Genomic DNA, 21577 nt, shown 5'->3' with positions numbered 1-21577 from the left:
AAAATATAATTTTGCGGAAAAAAATGTTTTTTTTATTTTCACGCCCAGGCGTTATAAACTTCTGTGAAGCACTTGGGGGTTCAAAGTGCTCTCCACACATCTAGATAAGCTCCGTGGGGGGTCTAGTTTCCAAAATGGGGTCACTTGTGGGGAGTTTCAATAGTTTAGGTACATCAGGGGCTCTCCAAACGCACATGACACCCGCATACCAATCCATCAAAGTCTGCATTCCAAAACGTCACTACTTCCCTTCCGAGCCCCGACGTGTGCCCATACAGTAGTTTTCTCCCACATATGAGATATCAGCGTACTCAGGACAAATTGGACAACAACTTTTGGGGTCCAATTTCTCCTGTTACCCTTGGGAAAATAAAAAAAATGGGGACTAAAAGATGATGTTTGTTGAAAAAATACGATATTTTTATTTTCACGCCCGGTCGTTATAAACTTCTGTGAAGCACTGGGGGGTTCAAAGTGCTCACCACACATCTAGATAAGTTCATTAGGGGGTCTAGTTTCCAAAATGGGGTCACTTGTGGGGGGTTTCCACTGTTTAGGTACATCAGGGGCTCTCCAAACGCAACATGACACCCGCAGACCATTCCATCAAAGTCTGCATTCCAAAACGTCAGTACTTCCCTTCCGAGCCCCGACGTGTGCCCATACAGTAGTTTTCTCCCACATATGAGGTATCAGCGTACTCAGGACAAATTGGACAACAACTTTTGGGGTCCAATTTCTCCTGTTACCCTTGGGAAAATAAAAAAATGGTGACTAAAAGATCATGTTTGTGGAAAAAATACGATTTTTTTATTTTCACGCCCGGTCGTTATAAACTTCTGTGAAGCACTGGGGGGTTCAAAGTGCTCACCACACATCTAGATAAGTTCATTAGGGGGTCTAGTTTCCAAAATGGTGTCATTTGTGGGGGGTTTCTACTGTTTTGGTACATCAGGGGCTTTCCTAATGCGACATGGTGTCCGATCTCAATTCCAGCCAAAAACGTCAAATGGCGCTGCTTCCCTTCCGAGCTCTGCCATACGCCCAAATAGTGGTTTACACCCACATGTGGGGTATCAGCGTACTCAGGATAAATTGCACAATATCTTTTAGGGTCCTGTTACTTTTGGAAAAATAAGAATTGAGGGTGAAAAGATCATTTTTGTGGAAAAAATATGATTTTTTAATTGTACTGCTGTACGTTATAAACTTCTGTGAAGCCCTTGGGGGTTCAAAGTTCTCACCACACATCTAGATAAGTTCCTTGGGGGGTCTAGATTCCAAAATGGTGTCATTTGTGGGGGGTTTCCACTGTTTTGGTACATCAGGGGTTTTCCAATCGCGACATGGTGTCCGATCTCAATTCTAGCCAAAAACGTCAAATGGCGCTGCTTCCCTTCCGAGCTCTGCTATGCGCCCAAATAGTCATTTACACCCACATATGGGGTATCAGCGTACTCAGGACAAATTGCACAATAACTTTTAGGGTCCTGTTACCCTTGGAAAAATAAAAATTGTGGGTGAAAAGATCATTTTTGTGGAAAAAATATGATTTTTTAATTGTACCGCTGTACGTTATAAACTTCTGTGAAGCCCTTGTGGGTTCAAAGTTCTCACCACATATCTAGATAAGTTCCTTGGGGGGTCTAGTTTCCAAAATGGGGTCACTTGGGGGGGTTTCCACTGTTTAGGTACATCAGGGGCTCGCCAAACGTGACATGGCGTCCGATCTGAATTCCAGCCAATTTTGCATTGAAAAAGTCAAACGGCGCTCCTTCCATTCTGAGCTCTGCCATGCGCCGAAACAGTGGTTCCCCCCCACATATCAGGTATCAGCGTAGTCAGGACAAATTGCACAATAACTTTTGCAGTCCAATTTCTCCTGTTACCCTTGGTAAAATAAAGAAAATTGAACCTGAAGTATTTTTTTTGTGAAAAAAAGTTAAATGTTCATTTTTTTTTTAATATTCAAAAAATTCCTGTGACGCACCTAAAGGGTTAATAAACTTCTTGAATGTGGTTTTAAGCACCTTGAGGGGTGCAGTTTTTAGAATGGTGTCACTTTTGGGTATTTTCTATCATATAGACCCCTCAAAGTGGCTTCAAATGTGAAGTGGTCCCTAAAAATAAAATGGTGTTGCAAAAATGAGAAATCGCTGGTCAATTTTTAACCCTTATAACTTCCTAGCAAAAAAAAATTTTGGTTGCAAAATTGTGCTGATGTAAAGTAAACATGTGGGAAATGTTATGTATTAAGTTTTTTGTGTGCCGTATCGCTGTGATTTAAGGGCATAAAAATTCAAAGTTGGAAAATTGCAAAATTTTCAAAATTTTCGCCAAATTTCCGTTTTTTTCACAAATAAACGCAAGTTATTTGAATGCAATTTTACCACTAACATGAAGTACAATATGTCACGAGAAAACAATGTCAGAATCACCAGGATCCATGAAAGCGTTCCAGAGTTATGACCTCATAAAGGTACAGTGGTCAGAATTGTAAAAATTGGCCCGGTAGTTAACGTGCAAACCACCCTTGGTAGTGAAGGGGTTAAGGGCTGCCTTAAGGGAGCCTTTTACCTCCTGTTGTATTAACGCCTTAAGGCTAGTCACCAAATCAGGGGTTTCATCCTGTATGGTTTTGTTTATACAGTCAGCACAGAGGTCTTTCTGCCACTGATCTGCCAGCGGGTGTTTGCATAGGGCGCACTCTCTATTCTTTGTTTGGCCGCTAGACTTCCTCGACCCCTAGTGATCAAACAGAAAAAATGGAACCCTGTTACCATAAGGGTGACATTCACGTAGATCACTCACCACTGCTGTCACTCAGTGGTACTGATCTCGGAGGCTCCTCAGATGCGCTTGTGACGTTTCTTCTGGACATCTCAGGGTCATGATGGTCGCGTTTACGACTGCCGCTCCCACTTGAGCGGCTGCTCTTGGTATGCTGGCGGCTTGGCCTGGCATCTGGCAAGAGCTCTTGCTGCTGACGCAGCTGCTCATCCTGCCCCACTTCCATTGTGAAGCTTTGGGCATGAGTGCGTCTTCTGTGGTAATTCCCCTTATAAGGGGGATCCACTGCACTCTCTGCCTCCTCCGGTTACCCCCACAGCCCCTCCCCCTGCCATTTTCTCCCGGGATCTTCCTTTACCGGCTGGCGTTTTCCTGATGGGTGCCGCCATCTTGGATTTCGGTGCCGCCTCCCGAAGTTACGCGGGCACGCCCCTTCCCAGCATACCCTGCGTGCGACGTCAGAGGGGCGCGACCCGGAAGCGGCCGCCCCTGTATTCATGGCAGAGGGGGGAGGGCGGCGATGCAGCGCCCCAGGACACCGGGCCGTGCTGCTCCTACGCCCGCTCGGACACCGAGTCCCCGGGGGACCTGCGGACGGTGCTTCCCCCTCTCGATGCACAGCGCCCAGGACCCCGCCTGTTCTTCCACGCCGGCACGGGAGAGGGGCAGGTACGTGTTACCGCTGTCTTCAGCACACGGGTCCCTGTCAGGACAGGAAACCCAACTGAAGAGAGGGAGAGGTACTGCCCTTTTATCTTCAGTAGGGTTCCTGTCCTGGCTGGGCAGATCCCCTCTCTCATGTGTGTCGTCATGGGAGACGGGAAAAATAGTTTTTGCATCACCACATTTTGAGAGCTATAATTTTTCCATATTTGGCTCACAGAGTCATGTGAGGTCTTGTTTTTTGCGGGACGAGTTGACGTATTTATTGGTACCATTTTCAGGCACATGACTTTTATCACTCTTTATTCCGATTTTTGTGAGGCAGAATGAACAAAAAACAGCAATTCATGAATTTCTTTTTTTTTTTTTGAAGGGGGGGCAATTTATACAGTTCCTTGTGTGGTAAAATTGATAAAGCCGTTTTATTCTTCGGGTCAGTATGATGACAGCAATACCTCATTTATACCATTTTTTTATGTTTTAGAGGATTTATACAATAAAAACTTTTATATGAAAAATAATTATTTTTGCATCGCTTTATTCTAAGAGCTATAACTTTTTTAGTTTTCCGTTGATGGAGCTATATCGTGGCTTGTTTTAGCAGGACAAGATGACGTTTTCAACGGTACCACGTTAATTTATATCCATCTTTTTGATCGCGTGTTATTTCACTCTTGTTCAGCAGTATGATAAAGCATTTTTATTTGCCTTGTTTTTTTAAAATTTTTAATGGTGTTCACTAAAGGGGTTAACTAGTGGGACAGTTTTATAGGTCGGTCATTACAGACGCGGCAATACCAAATATGTTTACTTTTATTGTTTAGATTTTTTTTAATTCAAATGTTTATTTATTGATGGAATAAAAATTGATTATTTTTTTAAATATTTTTACAATTATTAAAAATTTTTTTTTATTTAATTCTTACTTTTACACTTTGTCCCACTATGGGACACTCATTTTGTATAGGCTGATCGCTTATATAGCATGCACACTGACCTCAGAGACTTCCTGACATGCACTGCGCATGACTGGAAGTCTCTCAGCTCTGGTAAACCAGATGTCATCATGAAGACGTCGGGTTACCATGGAAGGGAATAGGACCCTGCGTCATGCACCGGAGTCTCCAATCCAAAGGCACAGGGGCTGTCAGCCTCTCTGCCGGCTCCGGGACACTGCGATCATGTTTCATCGCAGTGTTCCAGGGGATAAAGTGCCAGGAGCGGTCCGTGACCACTCCTGGCACTTAGTGCCAGATGTCAGCTGTGAGAATCAGCTGACACCCGGCCGCGATCAGCCACACTCCCCCTGAGAGCGCGGCTGATCGCACATGACGTGCTATCCCGTCCATGGGCAGTAAGTCCCAGGGCATATGGAGGGGATAGTACATCTGATGTCAGAAAGGGGTTAACAGCTTCACTACACCCGCCATATACTGTATATACAATGCATGTCTGAAGCTGGTGTATGGCCTGTAGGTGATGGCTGAGTATGAGTCAGAACCTGCCGCTAACAATCGCTCTGCCCGCGATTGTTAATTTGTTAAATGCAGCTGTCAATCTCTGCCAGCAGCATTTAACATGCGCTGACAAGCTCACGCGTCATTACCTCAGGCCATCAGCGCACCCGCATGGGGTGTCCTGACAGCCGGGGGTCAGCTGATGACTGCCTTGTTGGTAATTGTGGCATCGCTGCATAAAGCACAAGCGAGAGAATGATCGCATCTTTAAGTCCTCTAAGGGGCTAACAAGGATAGGAAAAGAACAAAAAAAAAGTTTTACAAAATATGGAAAAAAAATAAAAATTAAAATTATCCCCATTTCATTCCCTTGAAAATATACTGTAGATATTAAAAAGTACACATAGGTAGTATCATCATGTTCAGAAAAGTCTTCTCTCTCCACTCCTTGTCCATAATCTCCACCCCACAAACTTGCACACGCTCGCAGAAATCTTAAACACCTCGATCTACACTCACTGTCTGAATCCCTTCTCCCTCTTACAAACTTAAGTTCCCTACACAATGCGGCTGCCGCTGCCGCTCTAACACCACAATAGCTGTAGCTTTGGAATCAGTTGCCTCTCTCACACATATACTGCCCTGGCACACCAGCCTGACCAAAGAACTGAGGCGAGCTTCCTGGGTTGCTGAGTGGAGATGAAAAAGATCCCACTCCAATGAGGACTTCATCGAATTCCAACAATCCCTCACCACTTTCAAGGCCACACTCACAACAGCTAAACAAACCTACTTCTCATTTCTCATATCCTCCCTGTCTCACAACCCTAAATAGCTATTCAACACCTTCAATTCTCTCCTTCGTCCCCCAGCACCTCCTCCCTCTCCAGTCATCTCAGCTGAAGACTTTGCCTCATTTTTCAAGCAGGTGGTTGATAACATCAGAAACAGTTTTGGTCAACAACCCCCAGAGCCCTTCCCCCTAAGTGCCCAGCCCTCCTCCTCCAAAACCAACTTCTGCACCTTTACAGAAGATCGACTCTCCACTCTACTCTCAAGATCACATCTCACCACCTGTGCACTTGACCCGATCCTATCCCACTTCATCCCAAACCTCACCACAGTCTTCATTGCAACCCTAACCCATCTCTTCAACCTATCACTAACAACTGGTGTTTTCCCCTCAAGCTTTAAACATGCCTTAGTCACACCGATCCTCAGAAAGCCATCTCTTGACCCATCCTCTATATCTAGCTATCACTGGAACAACACATCCATCTTGAACTGTCCTCCCACCTCTCTTCTTGCTCCCTTTTCGACCGCTTACAATCTGGTCACACCATTCCACTGAAACTGCCCTAACTAAGGTCACCCGTCCTCGGCCTTTGACACAGTGGACCACTCCCTATTACTACAGACCATCCCATCTTTTGGAATCACAGACTTGGCCCTATCTTGGATCGTATCATACCTAACAGACCGGACATTCAGCGTCTCCCACTTACACACCACCTCCTCACCGTGCCCCCTATCTGTCGGAGTCCCGCAAGGTTCAGTCCTAGGGCCCCTGCTCTTTTCCATTTACACCTTCGGACTCGGACAGCTCATAGAATCTCATGGCTTTCAGTATCACCTCTATGCTGATGACACACAGATCTACATCTCTGGACCAGATATCAACTCCCTACTAACCAGAATCCCTCAATGTCTGTCTGCTATCTCATCTTCTCCACTAGATTTCTAAAACTTAATATGGAAAAAACAGAATTCATCATCTTTCCCCCATTTCACGTGTCCCCCCCCAACAGACCTATCCATTAACCCCTTAAGCCCCAAGGGTGGTTTGCACATTAATGACCAGGCCATTTTTTACAACTCTGACCACTGTCCCTTTATGAGGTAATAACTCTGAAACGCTTCCATGGATCCTGGTGACTCTGACAGTGTTTTCTCGTGACATATTGTACTTCATGTTAGTGGTAAAATTTCATTCAAATAACTTGTGTTTATTTGTGAAAAAAATGGAAATTTGGCGAAAATTTTGAAAATTTCGCAATTTTCCAACTTTGAATTTTTATGCCCTTAAATTACAGAGGTACAGCACACAAAAAACATGTTTACTTTGCATCAGCACAATTTTGGAACCAAAATTTTTTTTTGTTAGGAAGTTATAAGGGTTAAAAATTGACCAGCGATTTCTCATTTTGGCAACACCATTTTATTTTTACGGACCACATCACATTTGAAGACACTTTGAGGGGTCTATATGATTTTGTTACCCAAAAGTGACACCATTCTAAAAACTGCACCCCTTAAGGTGCTCAAAACCACATTCAAAAAGTTTATTAACCCTTCAGGTGTGTCACAGGAATTTTCTGAATATTTAAAAAAAAAAAATGAACATTTAACTTTTTTTCACAAAAAAAATACTTCAGGTTCAATTTTTTTTATTTTACCAAGGGTAACAGGAGAAATTGGACTGCAAAATTTATTGTGCAATTTGTCCTGAGTACGCTGATACCTGATATGTGGGGGGGAACCACTGTTTCGGCGCATGGCTGAGCTCAGAAGGGAAGGAGCGCCGTTTGACTTCATCAATGCAAAATTGGCTGGAATTCTGATCGGACGCCATGTCACGTTTGGAGAGCCCCTCATGTACCTAAACAGTGGAAACCCCCCACAAGTGACCCCATTTTGGAAACTAGACCCCCCAAGGAACTTATCTAGATATGTGGTGAGAACTTTGAACCCACAAGGGCTTCACAGAAGTTTATAACGTACAGCGGTACAATTAAAAAATCATATTTTTTCCACAAAAATGATCTTTTCACCCCCAATTTTTATTTTCCCAAGGCTATCAGGACCCTAAAAGTTATAGTGCAATTTGTCCTGAGTACGCTGATACCCCACATGTGGGGGTAAACCACTATTTGGGCGCATGGCAGAGCTCGGAAGGGAAGCAGCAGCATTTGACGTTTTTGGCTGGAATTGAGATCGGACACCATGTCGCGATTGGAAAACCCCTGATGTACCAAAACAGTGGAAACCCCCCACAAATGACACCATTTTGTAAACTAGCCCCCCCAAGGAACTTATCTAGATGTGTGGTGAGCACTTTGACCCCTCCAGTGCTTCACAGAAGTTTATAACACCTGGGCGTGAAAATAAAAAAATTGTATTTTTTCCACAAACATGATCTTTTAGTCCCCAATTTTTTTATTTTCCCAAGGGTAACAGGAGAAATTGGACCCCAAAAGTTGTTGTCCAATTTGTCCTGAGTACGCTGATACCCCATATGTGGGAGAAAACTACTGTATGGGCACACGTCGGGTCTCGGAAGGGAAGTAGTGACGTTTTGGAATGCAGACTTTGATGGAATGGTCTGCGGGTGTCATGTGCGTTTGGAGAGCCCCTGATGTACCTAAACTATTGAAACTCCCCACAAGTGACCCCATTTTGGAAACTAGACCCCCCACGGAACTTATCTAGATGTGTGGTGAGCACTTTGAACCCCCAAGTGCTTCATAGAAGTTTATAACACCCGGGCGTGAAAATAAAAAGATCAATTTTTTCCACAAAAATATTTTTGCCCCCAATTTTTTATTTTCCTAAGGGTAACAGGAGAAATTGGACCCCAAAAGTTGTTTTGCAATTTGTCCTGAGTAGGCTGATACCCCATATGTGGGGGTAAAACACTGTTTGGGCGCATGGCAGAGCTTGGAAGGGAAGGACCACCATTTGACTTTTTCAACTCAGAATTGGCTGGAATTGAGATCAGACGCCATGTTGCATTTGGAGAGCACCTGATGTGCCCAAACAGTGGAAACCCCAAATTCTAACTCCAACACACCCCTAACCCTAATCTCAGCCCTATCCCTAGCTGTTATGAGTTCATTTTCCCCTTCACCATTGAGGTCTGATGAACTCCCTCTTCTGGTGAAGGAAGGTAGTGAGGCTGATTACCAAGCACCTGAGCTGGGAGAGGATGACTGGGCGACGGGGATCTCTGACTGGATATAAGGCAGCCGACGCCCTTCTGCCTCGCTGGTGTCTTCTCTGTGGAATTCTAGGAGACCAGTCTGATTCCTGCTCCTCAAAAGCTAAGTTTTCTGCTTTGCCTTTTTCCATTTGTGTTTTGGTTTTAGTTTGCCTTGCTTTTCTGGATTCTGCCATTCCCTGCTGGGGTGAGCTGAATTCCTTTTTTGTCGGTTTGCTCTGTCTTCAGAAAATACCTAAGTACTGACATAGTCTTTTTGAAGCCTAGCGTCTTCAGGGCCTTTTTCCCTGTCAGTCTGTTGGCTCTTATTTTTTATAGGGTTTTTCGCGGATTGCAGACAGCAGCTTTCCTATCCTGTCCTATCTAGTTAGCTTGGGCCCCATCATTTGCTCAGTCTATCTTTCTATCTGTGTTAGTGTTTTTTCTTCTTGCTTCACCGTCATTATATGTTGGGGGCTGCCTATTGCTTTGGGGTCTGCTCTGGGGCAGTTTAGATTTCCCTTTCTGTCTTTAGGCTAGGCAGTTCTCCGGCTGTGATCGAGGGGTCTAGGGCATCGTAGGAACCCCCCACGGCTACTGCTAGTTGTTGTTGATAGGTTCAGGGGTCTGCAATCCGATAGCTGCCAACTTCTCTGGTTTTCTGGACTTAGCTAGCATTTCTGTTTTTGCCTCCTACGGTGACTCATTCATAACACCTAGCCCTAACCCTAGCCCTAGCCCTAGCCCTAACCCTAATGGGAAAATGGAAATAAATACATTTTCTTTTAATTTTATTATTTTTCCCTAACTAAGGGGGTGATAACAGGGGGTTTGATTTACTATTTATGCCGGTTTATATGTTTGGCAGCTGTTGCACGCTAAAAGACGCTTTTTATTGTAAAAATAGTTTTTGCATCACCACATATTGAGAGCTATAATTTTTCTGTATTTTGACGCACCGAGTCATGTGAGGTCTTATTTTTTGCTGGACGAGTTGACGTTTTCATTGGTACCATTTTCGGACACGTGACATTTTTTGATCGCTTTTTATTCCGATTTTTGGGACGCAGAATGAACAAAAACCAGCATTTCATGAATTTCTTTTGGGGGGGTGCGTTTACACCGTTCCGCGTACGTTAACATTGATAAAGCGCTTTTATTCTTCGAGTCAGTACGGTTACAGCGATACCTCATTTAGGTCTTTTTTTATGTTTTGTCGGTTTTATGCAATGAAAACTATTTTATAAAAAAAATAAATATTTTTGCATCGCTTTATTCTGCGAGCTATAACTTTTATTTTTTCGCTGATGATGCTGCATGGCAGCTCGTTTTTTGCGGGACAAGATGACATTTTCAGCGGTACCATGGATATTTATGTGTGTCTTTTTTATCGCGCGTTATTGCACTTTTTGTTCGGCGGTATGATAATAAATCATTTTTTGCTTCGTTTTTTATTTTTATTTTTTAAGGGGTTCGCTAAAGGGGTTAACTAATGGGACAGTTTTATAGGTCAGGTTGTTACGGATGCGGCGATACCAAATATGTGTACTTTTATTGTTTTTTTTTTTCCAAAAAATGAATTTATTGGGGGAATATTTTTTTTTTCTAATTTATTTAGCGATTTTTTTTAATTATATTAACACTTTTTTTTTTTCTTTACTTTATTACATTGTCCCAGGTGGGACATCACTGTTCTGTGACAGATCGCTGATCTGTCACATCACAGATCACTGTGACAGATCAGCGATCTGTCACAGGCAGTGCAGCAGGCTTCCTCGTGCATGCGCTTTGCAGGCACTGAGGAAGCCGGCTCCCTGCAGGCCCCCGTCGCCATCTTGGATTCGGAGGCCTGCAGGGAAGGAGCCCCCCGCAGCAGCGCTGCACATTGCGCTGCCGTGGGGGGCTCAGGGAAGCACGGAGAGAGCCCCCTCCCTGCCGATGCTTCTCTTTAACCCCCGATACACCGCGATCGTGTTTGATCGCGGTGTGCAAGGGGTTAACGTGTCAGGGCGGTCCGTGACCGCCCCTGACACATTGTGCCAGGTGTCAGCTGTGATAATCAGCTGACACCCGGCCGCGATCAGCGACGCTCACCACGTGGGCACCGCTGATCGCTATGATGTACTATTCCGTCCCTGGGAATTAAGTCCCAGGGCACATGGACGGGATAGTACGTCTCATGGCAGAAAGGGGTTAAAGTAAACGGCTGTCCACTCTCCCCAGTCCCACAAGCTCGCTGCCTCGGGGTTATCCTTGACACTGATCTCTCTTTTAAGCCACATATACAAGCCCTTTTCACTTTGTCGACTTCAAATCAAAAATATTTCATGGATCTTTACATTCCTCAACCAAGAATCTGCAAAAACCCTAGTCCATGCCCTCATCATCTCCCGCCTTGACTACTGAAACCTCCTGCTCTGTGGCCTCTCCTTTAACACTCTCGCACCCCTCCAATCTATTCTAAACTCTGCTGCCCAACTAATCCACCTGACCCCCCGCTATTCCCCAGCCTTTCCCCTCTGTCAATCCCTGCACTGGCTCCCCATTACCCAAAGACTCCAGTTCAAAACCATAACCGTGACATACAAAGCCATCCAGAACCTGCGTCCGCCATACATCTATGACCTTGTCTCCTGGTACTTACCTGCACGCAACCTCCGATCCTCACAAGATCTCCTTCTCTACTCCCTTCTTAGCTCCTCTTCCCACAATCGCATACAAGATTTCTCCCGCGCATCCCCCCCACTCTGGAACTTTGTACCACAACATATCAGACTCTCGCCTCCCATGGAAACCTTCAAAAAGAACCTGAAGACCTACCTCTTCCGACAAGCTTACAACCTGCAGTAACCACAGATCCATCAAACCGCTGCACGACCAGCTCTACCCTCACCTTCTGTATCCTCACTCATCCTTTGTAAATTGTGAGCCCTCGCTGGCAGAGTCCTCTCTTCTCCTGTACCAGTCGTGACTTGTATTGTTTAAGATTACTGTTTTTATTATGTATTCCCCTCCTCACATGTAAAGCGCCATGGAATAAATGGCGCTATAATAATAAATAATAATAATAATATATAAAAACAATTAACCCAATCGGTAAACACCGTAAACAGAAAAAAATTTAAGAACGTCAAAATTATGTTTTTTGGTTGCCGCAGTTCTCCAAAAAATGCTGTAACAAGTGATCAAAACTTAACATCTATCCCAAAATAGTACTAGTAAAAACATTGTGATGTCCCACAAAAAATAAGCCACACAAAGCTTCATCGGCCAAAAAATAAAAATGTTACAAGTCTCGGAAAATGGAAAAACAACTTCAAAATTGTTTTTTGCCAACATCTGATTTTTTTCACCACTAAAATAATACAAAAACTGGACATGTTTGATACTGCCGTAATCGTACTGATGAGCACAATCGTATTGCATGGTCATTTTTACCACAGAATGTACACCGTAAAAACAATTCTCAAAAAACAATGTTAGAATTTAGGGGGTTTTGACAATTACAGCGCACTTGGAATTTTTTTTTCCATTTTTGAGTACACTATGTGGTAAAATGAATGATAACATTCAAAACTCATTCCACAAAAAACAAGTGCTCAGACGGTGAAGGAAACAAGTATTTGATCCCTTGCTGAATTTGTAAGTTTGCCCCCTGACAAAGACATGAACAGTCTATAATTTTAAAGGTAGGTTAATTTTAACATTGAGAGATAGAATATCTGATCCGACCTGCAAGATAAGAAAAATAAGTTTTAATATACTCACCCTGGGGGCGGTCCGGTGAGGGGCGGTCCGATGGGTGTTGCAGGTCTGGGTCCGGCGCCTCCCATCTTCTTGCAACGCCGCCCTCCTACTTGATGCACAGGCTACCCGGCATCGCGCTCCTGAGCAGGCGTACTTCTCTGCCCTGTTGAGGGCAGAGCAAAGTACTGCAGTGTGCAAGTGTAGGGAGGTTGAACTGACGGATAGATCTGCCTGTGGGAACAGGCAGAGGGGTAGCGCAGTGTAGGTACAAAAGCGCTGAGATAAAGAGAAAGGGGTGCTGTGTTGTAGTTTGACCATTAGAGGGCAGTGGGGAGTGTAGGAGTTTGACTGTGTAACTGCCATTGGTCAAAGAAACTGTCAGGTGATAGTGGGCGGAGCTACCAGGACTGGGAGTATAAGAGGTTGAGGGAAGGTTCTGGAAAGTCCAGTCAGCCAGGGGAGCTCACTAGTAAGGAGGTTCTGCTGTAGAGAGAGAGACGGTAGAAAGGCTCCACAGAGCAACTGACAGTTGAGACGGTCACGGGGGGGTGGCCCAAAGGACAGTAGCCGCAGACGTAGATGGTCTGAGGGTACTTGGAATGGTGAAGCGCTGTGGTGGATAGGCCTAGGGCAGCCATAGTGAGAAGTAAATAAGAAGTGAAGGTACCCGGGTCTGTGAATAAAAGAAGTGTGAAATTCCTGTGGAGAATTGCGGTGGTCGTCAGTGAAGCGGCCAATAAAGACGGACGTGTTGACTACAACCCTTGTCTCAGTCTTGTGTCTGTCGGCGGCAAGAAGTGGGTCACCCCCCATCCCTGTTGGTTACACGCCCTCACCTATCCTACACAGGTGCCAGGAAAGGTCAGAGAGACCCAGCGCCTGTGCACTGCAGGAATTTGCTCTGCCCTCAACAGGGCAGAGAAGTATCCTTGCGCAGTAGTGCAATGCCGGGGAGGCATGAATCAAGCAGGAGGGCGGCATCGCAAGAAGATGAGAGGCGCCGGACCTGGACCTGCTACACCCATCGATCGGACCACCTTCCCTGGTGAGTATAATAAAACTTATTTTTCTTATCTTGCAGGTTGAATCGCGGGCTTATCTACAGCATTATACAATGCTGTAGATAAGCCCTGAAAGTCAGTGGCTGCATCTTATTGCGGCCAAAACAATGGAAAGGTTCCCTTTAATACTTTGTGGCAAAACCCTTGTTGGCAAGCACAGCAGTCAGACTTTTTTTGTAGTTGATGATGAGGTTTCCGTGCATGATGTAAGATGGTCTATTTTAAGGCTGAGCTCTCACCTTACTCATGATCAAGGATACCACACGAGGTGACATTTTGCATGATTCCCCAGATCGATCTTGAGCGACAGTCATTTTGTATTTCTTCCATTTTCTTACTATTGCACCAACTGTTGTCTCCTTCTCACCCAGCATCTTACTTATGGTTTTGTAGCCCATTCCAGCTTTATGCAGGACTATGATCTTGACCCTGACATCCTTATAAGGCTCTGTGGTCTTGCCCATGTTGTAGAGGTTAAAGTCTGACTGAATAATTAAGTCTGTGGACAGGAATCTTTTATAAAGATGACTATGTAAGACAGATGTCTTCAATGCAGGTAATGTGTTGATTAGGAGCGTATAACTGGTATGTAAGAACCAGAACGCTAAATGGTTGGTAGGGGATCAAATACTTATTTCTCACTGCAAAATGCATATAAATTTATATAATGTGATTTTCTGGATTTTATTTTTGATATTCTATCTCTCAATGGTTAAATTAACCTACCCTTAAAATTATAGTTCATGTCTTTGTCAGTGGGCAAACTTACAAAATCAGCAAGGGGTCAAATAATTACTTCCTTCACTGTATGTCTATGTTTATAGAAAAATAAAAGGAGTTATGGCTCTGGGAAGAAGGGGAGGAAAAAAACGCAAATGCAAAAACAGAAATTGGCTGCGGGATGAAGGGGTAAATAGTTGTCTTTTGCACTATGAAGAAAATGTTTGTTCTTGTCCCCTTGACCTCTTCCATTCCTGCCTCTGAAACTAACTAGTAAATAATAGGAGCCTTCAGATCTTTCCTTTACATTTCTCCCTTTACCAACCCATCTTCGGGTTGTGCCAGTTTTCCCTCCTTACCTGGGTACGGTTGGCCAGAACCCTAGTTACATCTGGCAGAGCCGTTTTGGCATAAACTGTGATGACAACGAGGCTGCTGGTTTGGTGCCAGTCATACCGACATGTCACTTTCTGAAAAGAAACAGAACAGTAAGAAACATCCTATACAGGCCATGTACATTATAGGAATCACTATAAGAAATATCCCCATCTTTAGGCTACAGAGCAGTGGGTCTTCTATGCTGCAAGCCACTTTCCAATCATACAGTAGAAGTGGCAATGAGCCCCACTGAATATTGAATGTGAATAAGACAGTAAATGATATGGCTTTTACCATATGGTAACAAGTGATACTAATACAATGACTCCTAGGGTGTAAAATAATATCTACAGCTGCCAAACGTTGGAGAACAATATATATCTTAATCCAGGACAGGGAGCTTGATATCAGGGATGTGTCATTTGCTAGGCTGTGTGCTGTTGTTTCAATGCAATCAGTGTTTTATCAGCAGGAGATTATTAGAGGACCAAGTGTCTCATGCATGCCACTTCAGCTCATTTGTGTAACCCCGCCCCACCACTGTGATTGGCAGCTAACAGTGTACACAGGAAGCTGCCAGTCAGTGCTGTGGGTGGGGTAATACAGAGCTCAGGATTCCGACAACTGCTACATTTACAGCAGAGAAAACAGGGATTTTATCAAGTCCTATCAAAACTAAACCAAGCAGCCCAGTAAGTGATACACCGCTGGAATCAGGCTCTCTGCCCATTCATCATGCAGTTCTCAGATTACATTGAAAAAAAAACTGCTGACAGATTCCCTTTAAGATGACCAGTTTCTAACTAGTCAAACGTTACAAACTAGGAGACCAGTTACAAATATTTTGTTATGGTAGAACTAATTCTCATTTTCTTCTTCTGTTATCATCATCCCAACTGAAAACGTTACTATTTCCTATAATGTGATTGTCTTTCATCTATCTTTTAGTTGCTGTTTCTGTCTTAAAATCAATGTCATTTGCTAGTAAATTTTTATACCTATCCGCTCTCCTGCAGAGGCAGCGGAGAACATCACTATTTTGCTCTACCTTTGGAGACCTTTTTTTTTTTTTTACGGTAAATGAATGTAATTGAGGTTAAAAATAATTTTAGCAATTGGATTTCATTAAAAATGTTAAAAAAAACAAAATAAATAAAATTACTGTGAGAAATATTCAACCTGGGGAAGGTATAATGAATTATATACAGCATCCAATCTCAAAAGGGGCAGAAGCCTTGTTAGCAATAAAGCCTTCTACTAACAAGCTGATTAAAACTTTTCTGGGATCTACCTGATATTATTGAATCCTAACCAGATAAGAAGTGATTAAAACATGGGCACAGACTAGTAAAGTCCACTGTCCCATTTCCTGATGGCACCGTGGATGTGGCAAAACATATCAGGAATACTTTAGTAGTGTGTGCTCATATTTTAATCAACTCATTTCTGGCTAGCATTCAATAATAGTAGGTAGACATTCCAGAGCGTCTTCCTTATGATACAATACAATTTGCACTTTATTACATATATTATCAATGCACCTAGCAAATATCCTTGATCTAGAATTCATAAAATGTTAAAATATAAATAATAAACGTTACTTTTTATTGGTCTGTTAGTGGAAGGTTTTTTTGGCTAATTGGGCATATGACTCTTTAGTATTACGTATATAATTTATTATACCTTGAATATAGTTCACAGAAATGTATTATTTTTTCTAAATGTTTAATGAAACCCAATTCTAAATTATTTTAAGCCCCAAATACATGTATTTAGAAAAAATATGTCCTCAAAGGTTGACTACCACTTTAATGATCTGCCTATTAGTGTTACGTAATGTAGCAATGCTACTCACTTGAGAGGAATATGAGGTATCACAGGAATAATTTCTGTTTGATGTCCAGCTGGTTTAGTTCAGCCCTCATAAATCACATCACAGAAAACTCAAATACAGTTCTTGTTCGGCAAAAACTAAATCATAAAGAAACAAGTCCATGCTCTAGGTTTATCTCCCATCCACTAAGTGCCCGTCAGCCACCTTACATACCTCCCCACTCTGTCTAAAGCAGTGGGTCTTGGCACCTTCTACCACTTGTCATGGGATTCTCAAGAGGGCTTCGGCATTACCATGTAACCCCCGGCTCTATGTTCCACATAGAAGCGGAAATCCTGCAGGACTAGAAACCAGCAGGTGATACAGGCATTTTCCCCTTTTTCTTTTTCATCCACCTGAGTGGGGCATGGTCTGACACTAATTTAAATTTTCACCCTAAGAGATAGCATCACAATGTGTCACCTGCCCACTTTATGACCAAGTATTCCTTTTCTACGATGGAATACTTTTTCTCACAGCCAACAGTTTCCTACTCAGGTGGAGAACAAGATTCTCCTCTCCGTGTACTTCCTGAGAAAGGACTGCTCCCAGTTCGACTTCTTACACATCCATTTGGAGTACAAATTCCTTTTTAAAGTCGTGGGCAACCTGTACTGACTGCGTACACAGAGCTACTTTCAGTTCTTGAAAGGCCGTCTCTGCCTCTGACTGATTTTGACCCCTTAGGAGGTCAATCAGAGGTGCGGCCACCATGTCTAAGTTTGGAATGAACCTCCTATATCCACCCCTACCCCAGAAGTCCCAAATCAATGCAAGGTTCCAGCCTATGATAATTGAGTGCAATAAATCCTGAATTACTCCGACCACATGGGACTCAGTACCTCGGGCCATCTCAATGACCACTCTGTCCAGTCTTTAGCATCATCTTGAATGTAGAGGATGTTCACCTTCTTCCCAGGGATCAATTAGAGAGGGAATGTGGCCTCTTACTAGGGTCAACAAGCTCCCTGAATCTAGTAGTCCTGTCATTTGGCCTCTATTCACTTTTACAGGTCAAACTTGGGGAACCATTCTGGGTGAACAGTCCACACTGCAGGCCAGATAGGCGCAGAATGAACATTGACGTTCTATTCTACAGTCCATTTGCTAAGTGGCCAGGGGACAATGGGCAACTATATGACCTGGGCCATGACATCTCCAGCAAATTATATCCTCCGATGAGACCCTTGGTATGACATCTGCCGCCCCTTTGGACTTTGAACGCTCCACCACCTTTATACTCTCTGCCCCTTAATGGGACCGCCAGTATGGAGTGGGTGGCCTCCCAAAGGAATTGTCCACCTCCTGATACCTTTAGACCAGTCCAACCAAATCATTGGCGTTCCATGGATCTCCCTGGGTAACCCAAGGCTTTATCAGGTTCGGAAGGGAGAGTATGAATCAGTCTATTACAACTCGCTCTACCATCTGCGCTGGGGTAGAGTACTCCGGCTGCAACAACTTTTGGATGAGGTGCAGCAGATCAAACATTTTGGAGCGAGGGGGTTTGCCATGGTGATCTGCCCAGCGGTGGACCCCTTGTGCCCTGACAAACATTGTCACCCCCAAGCACGCCAAAGTTTCCGTTTTCAATTTTGCATATTGTTTGGTGTCCTGTAAGGCTAAATCATAGTAGGCCTTCTGTGGCACCCCCATTAAGAATGTCGTCAGGACTTCCACCTACTGTTCTGGTGTCAGTTTCTCCCTTTTGGCTACCCTTTCAAACATGGTTAAAAAGGCCTCTCTGTCATCATCTGGGATCATTTCCTGCAAGGCTCTCCTCACCGCCTTCTGGATAGAAAAATAATCAGCTAACTTTGGAGTTGGTGGCACTCGATGATCAGGTAGAAAATTGTTCTTTAATGCAGAAAATTGATGCAGGGGAAGGCTTACAGTGGTGGACCACAGCCATTTTGCCTTGGTCAGACGCTTCAATGGTGTTAGCACCACGTGTCACTTCACTCACCCGCGCTACAGTCGGTTCTTCCCTTCCCCACGCTCTGCATGCTTCCAGCAGAGCTTCCAGCCAGGCCTCCAGCCATGTCCTTACATCACACGCGCTCTCGCCCTTTTAAAGGGAACTTGCCATTTCCTCCCCAGCCAATGGCTGTGGGGCATTATGTATATATTGCTTCCTCCTCACTGGCGTGGTGCATGAGCAACCTTCCTGTTCTAAAGTCTAAGTTGTAAAAGGTTGCGTACCAGTCCCTGCTGCACTCTGATACAGATCCTGCCTGCTGCACTCTGGTGCAGATCCTGATACGAACTCTGCCTGCTGCACTCTGATACAAACACTTCCTGCTGCACCATCCAATCTGTCCTACTGGATCCAGCTGCTGCGCGTCTGTTGGTCTGTCCTGGAGTGGCACCTGGCGTACATCGGAAGCCAAGTCTAACCTCACCATCACAGGCTCTAGTGAACAGTCTGGTCGTTGTTTAGTCACACCCCTCCAGGCTCTCCGCGGTCCATGGCACAGCGGTTCCACAAACCACGTCTGTGACAAACGGGTCTAAGGATTCTTGCAACATCTTGTTTCGTGCTGGTTCCCTAACATTTCATCAATCTATTCACTTTGGAGTCAGAGCTGCCGCTGTGCCGTGAACCGCCTCTGTGAGTAAATCTGTTGCTGGTGTGGTCTGTGCTGTTGCTGAAGCTGTTGCATAAACAGCTTATTCATCTACTGTTGTACCAGCTGTTGTTGTTGGTCCTGCTGCAGGAACTGTTTCAACTTCAAGTCCAACTGGTTTATTTCAGTCCTCATAAACCACATTATACAAAACTCAAATACAGCCCTTGCCCAGCACAAAGTAAATCATAAAGCAACAAGTCCATACAATAGTGCTGGTTAACCCACCTGGCTTAGAGTCCAGATTCTTAGTTCTTTGGAAAAGGCACTCAATCCAGGAGATCTGCACACCTCCAGACATACAGATTGTCACGGCACCGCCAGACTCAGGGCCTGCTGTCCCGGCCTCGGCCAGTAGGAGGCGCCGGACTATCACATCACCATCAGACTCAGGGCCTGCTGTCCCAGCCTCGGCCAGTAGGAGGCGCCGGACTATCACATCACCGTCAGACTCAGGGCCTGCTGTCCCAGCCTCGACCACTAGGAGGCCCCGGACTGTCCTATCACCGGCTGACCCGTGGCCTGCAGTCTCGGCCTTGGTCTCTGGGAGGCGTTGTGCTTCAACCCCGAGTGATGGCGGCGATAGTCATGAGGCTCCTGCGCAGGCGTCCGCTGGACGCAGGCTTCGCTCCTCGATCAGTCATGAAGGGGCTGGTGCATTACCATCCAGCCTGGTCCTGGGGGCGGTCCGGATGACATCATCAGGCCACGGGCCTGTAAGGGATGACCTGATCCCTCAAATACCTTGGGACTGCTCTTGCAGGCCGCCGGATATATTCTTGGTTCCCCTGCGTGTTACTGTTTTACTGACTCTGACTTTTGCCTGGACCTCTGACTCTGCTTCTGCCTAACGATTCTGTACCTCTGCTGCTCTCCTGGTTTATGACTCTTACTTTGGCCTGGATTCTGACTCTGCTTCTGCCTAACGACTTTGTACCTCTGCTGCCCTCCTGGTTTATGACTCTTACTTTGGCCTGGATTCTGACTCTGCTTTTGCCTAACGATTCTGTACCTCTGCTGCCCTCCTGGTTTATGACTCTGGCTTCGGCCTGGAATCTGACTCTGCTACTGTCTACTGTTTTTATACCATTTCTGCCTGACTGGTTTAGTCTCGGATATCATTGCCTCTGTGTCCTGTATTGGAACACCTTTCTGGCGACCGTCCTGCTCTGGTCATTGCTCCTATTCAGACAGCGCCTCCTGGGCTCTGCTATAAATCCAGATCCCTGTATAGGGGTAAAGGGTCTCAGTGTTTCTCGGGGTGCTGTCTGGCTGCAGTCCAGACCGCAGGCAGACGTCACATTATATCCGGCCACAAAAATAAAACGGCTTTTTGTGTATATACTTAACACATATAAAAGCAGTTTTTCCTCACTTTTTTTTTCCTTCCTCCTGACTGAGCTGATTCTTGGCCCAAACACCTGTTACATTGCACAGCCTGGAAGGTCGCTCTCAGGCTCAAGCATGCTGCAGCTTGGAAGCTTCAAGGAAAATGCTGGCTGTTGGAAATCCACATCCCTGGATCATCGCCCCCTGGACAGCTCTGGGGGTCAGGTATTGCCCGCAAATGCGGCCAAACTGTTGTTACCAGTTTCCCTTTCTTTTGCTAAGAAACGTCTGTGTGTGAAGGCTTATGTGGATTGTGGTGCTGCTGGCAACCTTATGGATTTTTCATTTGCTAAGAGCCTTGGTGTACCTCTGTCAAGGCTTAAAGCGCCTATTCAGACTACTGCGATTAATGGTACATTTATATTCCAAGGAGGCGTGGAATTCGTTACTGCCGAAATTTCTATGTCAGTGGGGACATTACATAACGAGCAAATGTCATTTTTTGTTATATACAATTTATCCGATCCAGTTGTGTTAGGCATGCCATGGTTGCACCAACATAATCCGGTTATTGACTGGCGCATAGGTGACGTTGTGCGCTGGAGTCCACGGTGTCAGAGTAACTGTATGTCTTTTTCAGTAAACCAGATTAAAATTAAAACACCTTCTATTCCATATGCGTTTAGGGATTATGAAGATGTTTTCTCTATAGTGGAGTCGGAGAAACTACCTCCTCACAGAGAATACGATTGTCCTATTGAATTGGTCCCTGGTGCCCGTCTCCCTAAGGGGAGAATATTCAACCTCTCTGGTCCTGAGCGTGTAGCCATGAAGGAATACGTAGCAGATAGCCTTCGAAAAGGCTTCATTAGACCTTCCACCTCACCTGTAGGAGCTGGGTTTTTCTTTGTAGAGAAAAAAGATGGTGGACTTAGACCATGCATTGACTACCGTGA

The 21577-nt window shown here is 44.7% G+C and overlaps 1 protein-coding gene across 1 annotated transcript in view; it reads right to left on the bottom strand.

Moving 5' to 3' along the window:
• Positions 1–21577, bottom strand: part of ITGB1BP2 (integrin subunit beta 1 binding protein 2) — a 59517-nt gene that overhangs the window by 14028 nt on the left and 23912 nt on the right. Inside the window, exon 9 of the mRNA XM_073556183.1 lies at positions 14774–14884. Coding sequence (XP_073412284.1) covers positions 14774–14884 — 111 coding nt within the window. The remainder of the gene's footprint in view (positions 1–14773; positions 14885–21577) is intronic.

The sequence above is a fragment of the Dendrobates tinctorius genome, unplaced genomic scaffold (genome assembly GCF_039654945.1).
Source record: "Dendrobates tinctorius isolate UK_male_01 unplaced genomic scaffold, ASM3965494v1 ptg000231l, whole genome shotgun sequence".
Lineage (NCBI taxonomy): Eukaryota > Metazoa > Chordata > Amphibia > Anura > Dendrobatidae > Dendrobates > Dendrobates tinctorius.
This window is presented reverse-complemented; position numbering and strand designations above follow the sequence as displayed.